Genomic DNA, 13,250 nt, shown 5'->3' on the forward strand with positions numbered 1-13,250 from the left:
GCCCAGGCACTGTGGTGGACCTTGGACTCTAGTCACTGGATTCCTCTCAGAGACCAGACCATTGGATAAGAGGAACAGTCCAAAGGCAGGTAGGGAAGATTTCCATTCTAAACTCCCTGGTACACCACAGTCTGACTCTGTGTTGAGGCCCCGTGTGAACAACATCTCAGCTCCACCACCACCCCACCACCCCCTGTGCATGGTGGTGGTTGTCTAGTCACCAAGCCATGTCCGATATCCCTGGACAATACCAAAGCTGGGTAGAAACGATCACCCTGGATGCTGAAATCTGAGATTTCCACATGCCACTGAAGCTATGAGAAGGCTGGTTTATTCTAACGGGCCCTGTTTGTTGAATTTTCATTTTTCTATTGTCCAACACTTCCTGAATTCCTTGAAGCAGGTCCCATAAACCCTCAAGCCTGCTTCTCCAAGCAATGTAATGGCATTCACTAATATTGTTGTATTTCAGAGTAATAGCTCATCCAAAGTGTGTTGAACTCCTTAAAGTTGTTAATTGCGAACAGAAATTAGATTTGGATAAAATGAATGGAAGAGTCTGCATTTTACTATCTTGAGCATTTGTTTTAGATCTGTAGATAGAGCCTGCTTAGAGCTCAGCACTGGTTTGTTTTTTTTTCTATAAAAATTGAACTATTTCCATCACACTTCTCTAATTTTTCTTGACTATGTTCATCTCTAACAGTTTTCTTAAATCTAACTTCTCTGAACAGTGATTTTCCTCATCATCTGCCTTTTTATTCAGCTCTTATTGCTCTTTGTGATGATGTTGGGACTTTTTGTATTTCTGTGTTTTATTAAAGTTCTCCTAGATCCCTTTTAGAAACATGAGAGTATAATTGGATGGCAATATGATTGGTACTTGAATATCAAAGTGAGACAATATCAAACTGTCACTGCAAATACGCAGAATTTATAAAAAGAATGAAGGTAAGCTCCCTGTGCCACTCCTCTCAGACACTTTAGGAAGATCAAGGATGTAAATGAGGTCAGAGTCAGGAGGAGAGATTATGATAAAATTTATAAAGAGGGAGTAACAAAAATAGCTATCATTGAAAGACCACAAATAACAAACATTGGCAAGGATGTGGAGCAAAAAGAACCTTCCTACACTGTTGATGGGGATGTAAATTGGTACAGCCACTATGGTGAACAGTATGGGGGTTCCTCAAAAACCTAAACATAGAACTATAGTATGATCCAGCAATCTGTCTCCTAAGTATACATCTAAAGAATCAAAAACACTAATTTGGAGTGCATGTATCATTTCAATGTTCATAGCAGCATTATTTACAACAGCCAAGACATGGAAGTGACTCAAATGTCCACCAATGGATAAATGGATAAAGCTGTGGTTTATATATAATGAAATATTACTCAGATGTCAAAAAGAATAAAATAATGCCATTTGAAATAACATAGACCATTATCCTTAAAGAAATAAGTCAGAAAGACAAATACTGTAGGTTATCATTTATATATAAAATCTAAAAAAAAAAGCAAATGAATAAACAGAAATAGACTCACAAATATGGAGAACAAACCAGTGGTTACCAGTGAGAAGAGGGAAGGAGGGGCAAGACAGAAGCACCAGATTAGCAGGTACAAATTACTATGTATAAAATAAATAAGCTACCAGGATACATTGTACAGCACAGGGAATTTAGCCAATATAATATCTTTCAGTAGACTATAATCTATAAAAATTTTGAATCACTATGTTGTTCACCTGAAAGTAACACAGTAAATCAAACTGTATCTCAAGTAGAAAACATTTTAAAAATAAGTGTTTCATATGGGCAACAATATCTTTGATATATACTTACATTCTCTAGATCACAAACACTAGCCTGATAACCCACAGATATGTCAGTTATAAACTACTTACCAACATATACTTTATTATAGGTATAAAATTTAAACAACTATTTGAAGAAACAGGAAACAGTATACACTGAAAAAAAAAAACAAAACCCTGAAATCACAACACTAGGGAAATTTAAAGGTCATCTGTTGGTAGCTTTTGGTTGCAACTGTGGAGACCTCTGCTTGCCCTGAGAAATAACTAATAGGCGGGGCTCTTGCTAAGCAGTATGACAATTTCACTTTCTCCCTTGCCTACCCTGATTGTTCCAAGAATAAGGCAGGAACTGAGTGGCTTTATTGAGAAGGAGAGTTTTACAAGCAGTGGTGTGCTGGTGAATAGACTTTCCAAAAAGAAAAGCCCTGATTGCCAGTTCCCATGGTACAAATAGTCCCACCATAGCCAATTTCAAGGATGACTATATTTCATAGCCAGAATGAGCAATTTTTGAAAATATAACAATCAGTTTTTAGGAGCAGGGATTCGCTAGTGGCTCATATGGTAAAGAGTCTGCCCGTAATGTGGGAGACCTGAGTCAGATCCCTGGGTCAGGAAGATCCCCTGGAGAAGAAAATGGCAACCCACTCCAATATTCTTGCCTGGAAAATCCCATGGACAGAGGAGCCTGGTGGGCTACAGTCCATAGTGTCACCAAGAGTTGGATACGACTGAGCAACTTAACTTTCTTATGAGCTAGTGCTGGCCCACTCCAGCACACTGCTGCTTATAACTCAAGAATGATAAACACCAGCAAGTTTCCATAAATATATGTCATATAACTTTAATTTCCTGAGAAAATATACAAATGTAAGAGGAACCATGCATCCAAGTCTTTGGCCCAACAACTACTCAACAGATTTCATTAAAAAAAAAAAAAATACTAAGAAGCACCTTGGCCTCAGGCTTAGTTTGTTCCTAAGCAGACAATACAAATATTTTTAAATTAGCTTTATACGGTGATATTATTAACACAATGTAGCTTTTTACAAATATCCATAAATATCTTAAATTGGGTTATCATGTAATCATATTACATACCTTTCAACAAGAACCCATAAGCAGCTAGTTAATTTTGTAGAGTCCAAAACTTTAGCAGACCATCATTGAGTTGAGTGCTATTCATTATTTTTGGAACTTAATACATTTGACCAAGACAGGCTGTACAAAGTGAGGATGGGAGTTTGGTTGAAGTTAGCCCTGAACAATAGCCCATGCTCCCTGATCCAGGTAAGGAAAGGAAGTGTTTGAGAAAGCAAGGCATTGGTGTAGCTTCCCTCTATCTGCCAAGGGAATATATACCCCCTGAAGATCTAATCTGCTAAACTTTATAGACATCCAACATGAGAGCAGAAATACCAACCCTAAAGCTAAAATAGTGTGATACAGTGGGAAGCCTAAGGCCCCTTGTTAATCATTCATTCTGTGGGGTGAAGCAAGTTACATATGTTCCACCTGCCTCCATATTCTCAGTGTTAAAATTGTGCCAAAATATCTGCCCCGTTAACTTTCTAGAGTTGCCATGTGATATATGAAAGTACTTTGCAAACTGCCTAGCCAGCTAAAAATACGGAATCATGACATGAAAAAATACAGTACTGGTAATATCAATTTCTGTGGTTAAATCTTATGATTAGTAATGATTACTCTTTCTTTACCATCAGCCATGTTTAGGCACATGGACAAACAAGTTCTCATGAAGCCCTATGTAAAGGTTCAGAATGACCCTTTTGACCAACTGGTTTTATAAAGCACCAAGCACCCTGAGTGTGATTAAATTAAGAAAAATTCCCAAATAAAGTGCATCCCATTCCAATGCCACCTGTGTCTCTGTCCCCTCATGCCATCAGATGTGAAGTGGAGTATTGCTGGCATAGCAGTGGCCACCCTCCAAGTCTGACTACTTTTTTATTAGGAGGGTCTCAGAAGATAGGAATATAGGAAGAATGAAGTCAAGCAATCCACAGTCCAAGAATATGAGAACAAGGGAAGACTATTGCCCTGGATCTTTTCTGCATACAAGATAAGACTTCTGTGGAAAGAAGACTTCATTTTTCCACCCAGAGATTCAAGGGTTAGACAAAGACACTTGGAGAAGATTCTGTCCTCTAGCCACCCATATTCATTTCATGAACTAACAAAACTGTCTTTGCTGATCTAACATCAAGGGTTACCAAACGCCTTTTGTCCTTCTTCTGAGTCTCATTCAGACAGGCATGAGAAAAGAAAATTCACATGCAAGAAGTTCTGTTTCTGTTGATTTGTATACTCAGATGAACTGCAGAGATTGAAAATCTTCCTTGTCCAGCCTATGCACTGATGTCTCTGCAAGTGCTGAAGAGGATGAGGAGACCAAATCAAGTCTCTAGGAGATGAATTGGGGATTTGTAAGTAAAAAGATCCCCCAGTATGTCTTATTTTTTAGAACCTGATGCTCAGCATTGAATATCAAGTCTATTACATCTCCAGCGTGGAATTCGTAAGCCCCTCCTACATTCTGGATCGTAGAGTTGTTGGTTAGAGCTTGTATGGGGTCTTCGTTCTTACGCAGCTGCACCTCAAATGGAGCTCGTCCCTTGTAGGCTGTATTGGGAACCACTTGGCCATAAATTAAATACAAACCATTCTGAAGTATCTTCAGCCTCCAGTCAGCTGTCTTATTCACACAAGAAGGCTCAGGAGAAGGCATTTGCCATTTTGAAGGTAATGGTCCTATAAGATATTTATAAGGGGAGAATGGGGGGGAGAAAAAAAAAGAAAAGCATAGTTATTTAATTATTTCATCATCTTCCTGATAATAGTTCTTTCCTACTTATAGGAAAGGTCTATACTAGGTCTCTCCAACCACAATTTTAAGTATCTACCACTCCCTACTATGAAGAAATTGCCTAAGTTTATCTCTTGCTTGGGGGGCTCTAAGAAAATAAGTTTGGCATAGGGAAATGGGTTAAGTTTAAGGGGGCACTGTACCACTTCTCAACCAATATTTGTGAAATAAGAAGAAGAAAGGAATGACACACTAGGATGGTGATGACAAGAGCTGGCAGTCCAGAAATGCATGTTCATGTTTTTCTGTATCAATACTATTTACTATGTATCACTTTATCAATGAGGCCAGCTCATCAATCTGTTTAAAATAGTGCTCTCCTGTCACTCTCTCTCTTTATCTTGTTTTAGTTTTCTTCATAGAAGTTGTCACCATCTAGCCTATTATAAATTAAGTTGTTTATTTATCAATCTTATACCTACTTGAATATAACATTTGAGGACAAAGGAAAAGTGAAGTTGCTCAGTTGTGTCCTACTCTTTGCAGCCCCATGGGCTATAGCCTACCATGCTCCTCCATCCCATGGGATTTTCCAGGCAAGAATACTGGAGTGGGTTGCCATTTCCTTCTCCAGAGAATCTTCCCCACCCAGGGATCAAACTCGGGTCTCCTGCATTGTAGGCAGACGCTTTACCGTCTGAGCCATCAGGGAAATCAAATACTCCTTTATTTTGTCCATAGCTGTATCTTCAACACCAAAAAGACTTCCTACTACCCAGTATATGCTGAATTAGATGCACTGTGTCTAAATAATAGTGCTTCAGCTTATGGGTATGTGTCATTCAAGATTCACTTGAGATACCATTATCCAAATCTTCACCAAATAGCTACTGGTAAATTAATGAGTTAATACATGGAAATTATTTGACTGTTTAAATAGAAGTATCCCTAGATTATTGCTGTCATGGGGGATGTGCAAAGGATCAAGACTTTGATTTTTATGGAATTTACATATTTTCCTAATGTTCATTGTTTTTACACAAAGATGTAATTTCAGAATCCCAGAATGTGCAATACTTATCTGGTGTGTTCTCTAATGCTCCATAATTTTTGTTATGGGGGCAAAGCCTTTGTCAAATAATTAGAAAGAAACCTTGATAAAAAAACATACTAAAAGAGATAACACATTGACTTAAATTCTTCTTTATATATAAATAACTGATATAAGGCTCTGAAGGAGAATGAAGGGGAGATCATTAAAGCAGAAAGCAAAGTCTCCCTGTTTCTCCACTGAATCCAGAGCCCAGTAAATTTCTTCCTGCTTGACCATGTAATAGATAATAGGCAAGTCACCAGGAAGAAGTATCACTGGTTTTCATATTTAAGTATGTGATGGGGGGGTGGGGCTCAACTTTAAAGTTGAGGTTCTCAACTTTTACCACATCAAGAGGGTATTTCAAACATATCATGAGGAGTTTCACTCCATTTACTAGAAAAACAACAAATCAAAAAGGCAGAGACAAGTAAAATGAGATTCCCTGTCATCTCAAGTCAAGGAAGCCTGGCTGTTTGTGCTGTACAGTAAAACAGGAATTGAAGCTGATTCTAGAAGTGGTCTGTTTTCAGTGGAAAATGGTTGTTTGATCTTAAACCAGTAAACAACCCCAAATGTATTCATTTTTAATTTTGTATGTATTCTAAAAAAATACCCAAAGGCTCAACTGTAAACTTTACTGTGTCTTCTAAGCAAGTACCAGGTCACTATAAAGGAAAGTGACTCAGGAGCTGAGAGGAGAGGTGAAAGGAGTAGAGAAGGGACCACTCCCCTCTCGTTTCTCATCTTTACACTTGGAAACAAAAATTGCACCCTACACTCACTCTAGTGGACGCTAGCAATATGGGAAATGTGAGAAGGTCTCTGAGTCTGTCCCAGGGAAAAGTCATAGAAATCTGAAACTTGTGCTTATTAAAACAATCAAAAACAGAGCTGAAGCCTCAGCTCCTAGACAGCTACAATACAAGATTAACAGTTAAAGAGTAACTAGTTGTAGAGTAACTAAAATAGAATGCCTCCTTTCTTAGCACTGGAGCTTACCTTTTGCAGCAAATAGTAAGGAAAGTAAAAAGGAGGCCTATAAGACAGTTAGTCCAGCCAGTTGTATTTGACTCGATGAGACCCCATGGACTGCAGCACGCCAGGCCTCCCTGTCCATCACCAACTCCCAGAATTTACTCAAATTCATGTCTAAAACTCATGATTCAGTGATGCCATCCAACCATTTCATCGTCTGTGAGACAGACTACTCACCAAACTTCGCTACACAGGGTCCCTGGGCAGTCTGTAGGGAAAGAAGAGGAATTGGTCAGGATGGTGACAGTGTCAACAGTTTTCTTGATTATTTAGCGGCTCGGATTCCTGAAGCAGACTTCTCTGCCCTAACCACATTAAAAAAATAAAAAAGAAAAATCCCTCCCTCCACCCTGTTTTGGATCTCTCTGCTTTCTTCTACAGATGACTGGCTCCTTCCTCTACCTTTCACTGCACTGCTACCTTTTGGGTCTTCTAGGAAGAAGTTAAGAACTCCTTCTATCCACCTAATCTCCACCTACAGGACAACTATTTGATCTTGGATGTGCCTCCTCCTGGGCTATAGAAATTTTCTATATGTCTCTGCACCCCAGTGACTGCATAAGATGATCCACTGGCATGTGAGAAGAAACTAACAATTCCCATTTATATTTATTTTAAATAAAAAATTAAGCTATAGAAATATTTATTAATGTTTCAGAGTGATAAAGCCTTCCCTATTTAATATTTAGATAATTATGCATCACACATAGTAATTGAGATAACCCTGAGATCTCAGTTTCAAAATCTTGCAACACAAATTACATGTCACAGAAAGCTATCAGTGTGGTTGATTTTATAAGTACAGATATTTAAATACTAAAGGCTTTAAGATACTTAGTAGTAAGATAAGGTATAGCCAGAAACATTTGGGGGGGGGGGGCGCCATGTAACAGTGCATTGGTTTCCTTGCAGCAAACTGCTTAAGAGACTTTTTGAGCTTAAACAGGATGCCAATTTTTAATAGGATTTCTCTGGCTGCTATGCTAGGAATACATTAAAGAGTAGCAAAAGAAAAAGCAGTGAGACAAGGTAAGAGATCAGTGTAAGCATCTAGGCAAGAAAGCATGGTGCCTCTGACCAAGGTACTAGCTGTGGAGATGGTGATAAGTGATTGGAAATTGAGTGAACAGGAGTTCCTGACATGGATATGGATGAGAAAATGAGACAAAGACACCAAACTCTGAGCCTGAGCAATTAGAAAGATAACACTGTTAATGACTGAAATGAGCAAGATTTAAGAGGAATAAATTGGGGGAAAAGAATCATGAGTTCATTTTTTGGATATGTCAGGTTTGTGATGAGTATTAGATACCCAGGTAGGAGTGTCAAGAAGGCGACTGGATCTATAAGGATGGAATTTAAGGAGTTCTTTTAAAAAATTAATTTAGGAATCTTCAGCTTCTGCATGGTGAGTTCAGATATGAGTCTGTATAAGAGCATCAAATCAGTGATTATAGATAGGAAAGAGTATTGGGATATTGCAGTGTGTAGGGGTCAGGGAATAAGAAAGAACCCACAAAGGAGACTCAGAAGGAAAGGCCACCTTGGTAAGGATTTTACTTATGAACTATGGAATTTAAGTTGTCTAAGGAAGGGAAAAAAATCATGAATGGAGTGAGGAACTATTAAGTTCTTTAGAAAGGAACTTTGCACTATTGAATGATGGGCTTAAAGTTTAGTGTCATAACATGGTAAGCATACTCAAAGATGCAGTCTTCCATTTTGATCTGAATGTGTTCATGAGGTGACTTTGCAGTGATGACAGTCAAGACCATGAATCAAGGTAAGTTAACTTAGACTATAACTTTCAATTCCTTGTATTAAAAGGTGTTAACCTAGATTAAGAAAATAAAAGAAACATTTATCAAATTACTAAAATACTATTTCAATTGTTTTAGAAATGTTTATAGTATATAATTGCTTATTTTACAAATACAATATTTTGGTAAAAGCAAAATGTTTTTGCACTGCAAATAAACCACATTAAGCATATTACTTGATTTATCCTTATAAATTTATATTGTATATTAGAATTTGTATAAGACTTAGCAGTTAGCATATATATTGGCATTGTAGTCAAGAATATTTTGTTGGAGTTTCTTAGAAGAGATGCTGAAATACCATTTTGTTTAACCCATGTGACAGGGACTCCCTTAACTTCAATTTTCTCATTTATAAAATGGGGAAAATAGCAGCACCTAGTCCATTTAGGTTGTTCATGTGCTTAAATGAGTTAAGTCTCATAAAGGATTTTGCCCAGATATTCTGTCTTGCCCTGCTTATTAAGTATTAGTGTTTTGGTAATGATCTTGATTATAATAAAGAATGAAACAAGACTTTGTGTACCTATACATTATACTACAGTTGTAAGCAAGAGAAACTAATGTCATCTATGGTCATTGCTTCTTAAGTTTATCACCTTTCTAGAAAGACACAAATCAACACATGAAGCAATTGAATAATAATCTAAATATAAAAGCATGCCAAAAAATGTGCCATTGATAACATCTATGTTGTCTACTCATATGCATAAAGAGTATGCAAAGAAACCTAAGGCCACAGACAAATTAATTGCAGAAATCTTGGATGTTGCATGGTGGGCTGCTTTAATGTCCATTTAAAACTACAGAAACCACCATTGTAATATTATGTCATTATTGTCACAAGTGAAAATCTGTCTAATCGCTAAAATCCTCTATTTGGCAGTGAGACACACTCTTTGGTTAAGGAGGTAGAATAGATAAGCAAGGAATACCCATTTTGTTAAGTCTTTATCTTCATTGTAAAGTCATTAATAATAATGGTATAAATATGAATCACTACTATCTACTAAGAGCCTACTATGGGTCAGGATTGTACTGTCTCTTAATTCTTACCACAACTCTATGAGATAACATTTTCATTTGCAGAAGAGGAAATGAGAAGTAGGAGGATTATGTAACTAGCCCAAGGTCACGCAGCTGAAAAAAGGCCAGGCTGAGATCCAAACAGCCTGTCTGAGTCAAAAGTCTCACCCCTACGGCTCCAGAGCAGTTTGTATTTCTAATCCTGGTGATGTTTGGAAGGAGTAAATATCCACTTATAAAGCAGTATATGAGTCCTGTTTAGTTAATTCATCTTTGCTTAGAAGGATCAGTGGCTCTTGTAAACCCATTTTGATTTAAGCTCAGATTTATGTAATTGGGTTAGTAAGTAAACTTAATAATTATCTCTCCAAACCAACTCTAATCAAATCATTTGGAAATAGAACTTACTATGCTTACAAGTACATGCAAAAATTCCCCTTTTGAAAGTATCCTTAGTTTCACTGAAACAGGGGACTCTCCTGAACATTTGGTTTCTTCTTTTTCTTTTGCTGTGAAGGTATTTTTTATTTTTTTAATTTATTTATTTAATTAGAGGCTAATTACTTTACAATATTGTAGTGGTTTTTGCCATACATTGACATGAATCAGCCATGAGTGTACATGTGTTCCCCATCCTGAAACGCCCTCCCACCTCCCTCCCCATTCCATCCCTCAGCGTCATCCCAGTACACCAGCCCTGAGCACCCTGTCTCATGCATCGAACCTACACTGGTGAACATTTGGTTTCTTAAGAGATAATTTCTGTGAGGTTATTTTCATGTAGGAGTGGGGGGACCATCTCCTTGGGTTCATAACTGATTCTTTCAGTGAGATGTCTTCTGAAAGAGAGGGAAGAAAGAAAAAAAAGAACCCTCCCACGGAAATTTTTGTTGGTTTAAAAGGATCTGAGTCTTCCTGTCTAACACTTTTTGAATTAGTGCCTAGAGAGGTTGGAAAGTGGGATTTTGTATACAATAACCAGAGTGGAGACTAAAACAATGTAAACTCCAAGGTCACAGAGCATTATAAGGAGGTGGAAGTGGCTACTGAGTAATGACTCATCACCCACAGTCATTCAGTCCTCTTTTCCAAAGATACTAACCTGTGGCGAATAGGGAAAGAGAAGTGCAGGAAAGTGGAATGTGGGAGCTAATATCGTTGTACCATCAGCCAGCCATTGGCTTTTCCCATGGGAACAAAGCCTCCATGGCACCCTGTCAGGACAATATCCTGAAAACGTTTCAAAATTCCCCAAATTTGGAACAAACTCTGGGCTATTTCTTTAGAAGCAGAACCTTTCACTGGGTAGCTGCATGTTGTCTAGGAGAGGGAATCCCAGAATAAGACCTCAGACACAGGGGATTCATCAAGTTCAACATTGTCAAGAGGTGTCCTAAATGCCTCTGGGAGTATGAGACCTCCTCCTTCCCTTTGCAAGAGCAGCTGTGTGCCTCTGAGAAAGACACTTCTCTTCTCTCCCAGGCACTGAGTCCCCAGACACATGCAGGAACTGATGACATGGAAAACCTACCCTATGTTTGTCAATGTCATCAGGCTAATAGCATGTGGAGTAGTTTTGAGAAGGAAAAGGCACTTCCAAATTTAAGCTGTTGCTATTCTCACCCTTCCCTTTCTTCAGAAATTGAAACAAAGAATTCCTAATGATTTTTTTCCCACCTGCTCAAAGCTTCACTATCCAGAGAGTTCAGAGGTCTGCTTGGAACATTCCTTGAGACAGTGGGGAATGTGGTCACAAATTCCTTTCTTGTACACCATTGTGTACAGTTACAAAATACAAATTAATGGGCTACTGTGTAAAAACTTGGCCAAAGCTCTGCTTGCCCTAGGTTAACATCAGCATCTTCTCTGTACTGTTTCCTCCTGTATCTTTTCTCAGTTGCTTTCAAATATCTTTAGTAGTAGAACCATGTCTTTGAAATCTTAACTGGTCAACCTGTCCCTTAGAAAAATGTTTCTGCAGTCACTGTTTTCAGATGTACCCAGGAATTGGCTAAATCCTAAATTAAATAAGGTATTTATGTTCTTTCTGATCAGCACTATGTAAACAACAGTCAGAAAAAACTTTTACTAAAAATCTAATGGATCTCCATTCTCTTCACTAGACCCATAATTTGGAGTGGAGCTCAGTGGGAAATTCCCAATAAGCATCAGGGGCTTCCCAAAAAGAAAGTACTTCCTCCTTCCTCCATGAAGCCTTCCCTGATCAACCTAGCCCTAAGTCATTGCCCCCCTCTTGACTCCCTTTATGTTCTATACCACCCTTAGATAAATTATTAATCACTGTATTTTATAGCTAGAAGGGACATGATGATGAACAAATCCATTTCCCTACCACCACTTTTCAGATGAAGAAACTGAGAACCAGAAAGATTAAATGTCTTTCAAATGCATACAGCTAGTTATTGAGAGACCTAAACCCAGAATTTGTATCTTCTTACTCCCAGTTCAGTGCATTTCTCTTCTCAAAGATAGACTACACCATCTATTACTTACCTTACATCTCTTTCTTTCAAAGCTCTAACAATACTGAGTGACAATGCTAACAACTAGACTTAACAGAAGAAAAGAGGAGTACAATAAATTGCAACCTTAGATTCTGTTGTCTCCTTACCTTGAGTGGAAAAAAAATAAAGATTAGTGCACTGAAGGAGCAAAGCACAATAATTACTGTTGAGTAGAGGAGCCATTGTTTCCAGGATGGTCTCTGTGCTCCTTGAAGACTTGAATGGCTTAAAGGCATATTCTCCATGTGGCTCAAACTCATTCTCTGCAGGAATGAGAGCTGTGGAAAGCAGAAACTCACAAGTGATGAGCACATGGTGCAACTAGTCAGTTTTGTAGAATAGTATGCTAATTAGTAGTGGGTGTGAGAGGCGGGGTTTTCCTCCTGATTCTGTGTGTTGAAAAATGATACTTCTAGGCTAAGTGCTGACTCTCACTTGGCACTAGGCCCAATGCACAGGGCTAAAAGCCAATACAAACACAGAGGATTAAAAGAAGAAAACAAGGGAAGTTAAAAGGGGAAAAAATTATTTCCTAAACCAAGAACAACTACGGAACTGGGCAGTATTACAAATTATTTCCAGATAATTACTTTCTGTAAGGAAAAAATAAAGTTCAAGATTACGCCTTTTTTCTCCAAATGTATATGTGTGAGGCAGTAGATTAGGGAGGCTGGGATGCATGGTTTGGAAAAAATAGTTTCCAAACTACTAATGGATTTCTAGGGCATAAAATGTGTTCATTCAAAGACAGTCTCGAATTTAATTTTTAAAATGTCAATACAACAAGCTTAATTCTTTTATATCTCACCATTTGAAACCCTGAAAATTCAATGCTGGCATCAAATAAAAATAAAATTATCATAAAAAGATATTTTCTTGCACCCTGTCCTCCAGTCTGAGCTTACACTCTATTCCAAAAACCTGAAGTTTTCATCCTGGAATCAAAAATACTGATTTATTGCAAAACTGAGGAAGTCTCCTGGTTCACTGTACTCAGTCTTTCCATCTGTTAAATGGAATACCTGCCTTCTCCCCTCACCTCTTCCCCTGCCGCCCCACACACAATGCCAGAATTATATGCTAGAAAGAATAAGGGTTT

The 13,250-nt window shown here is 38.0% G+C and overlaps 1 protein-coding gene across 1 annotated transcript; it reads right to left on the minus strand.

The window, feature by feature from the left end:
* Nucleotides 1–1,479: 1,479 nt before the first annotated feature.
* Nucleotides 1,480–12,451, minus strand: TNFSF18 (TNF superfamily member 18). Its single transcript, XM_069545674.2, has 3 exons — nt 12,259–12,451; nt 6,958–6,988; nt 1,480–4,594 (listed from the first exon to the last, which is right to left on the minus strand). Exons 1-3 carry the CDS (start codon nt 12,409–12,411, stop codon nt 4,248–4,250), a joined length of 531 nt encoding a protein of 176 aa, XP_069401775.1. The 5' UTR covers nt 12,412–12,451; the 3' UTR covers nt 1,480–4,247.
* Nucleotides 12,452–13,250: the final 799 nt, after the last annotated feature.

This window comes from Ovis canadensis, chromosome 12 (assembly GCF_042477335.2).
Source record: "Ovis canadensis isolate MfBH-ARS-UI-01 breed Bighorn chromosome 12, ARS-UI_OviCan_v2, whole genome shotgun sequence".
Classification (NCBI taxonomy): Eukaryota; Metazoa; Chordata; class Mammalia; order Artiodactyla; family Bovidae; genus Ovis; species Ovis canadensis.

Excerpts from the sequence above, each read along its gene's own strand:
- TNFSF18 (XM_069545674.2), bottom strand. The coding sequence starts at position 12,411 with ATGAGTTTGAGCCACATGGAGAATATGCCTTTAAGCCATTCAAGTCTT. Across the intron at positions 6,989-12,258 it reads TTATTTTTTTTCCACTCAAG|ACTGCCCAGGGACCCTGTGT; the intron begins GTAAGGAGACAA and ends CTTTCCCTACAG. Across the intron at positions 4,595-6,957 it reads ACCCTGTGTAGCGAAGTTTG|GACCATTACCTTCAAAATGG; the intron begins GTGAGTAGTCTG and ends AATATCTTATAG.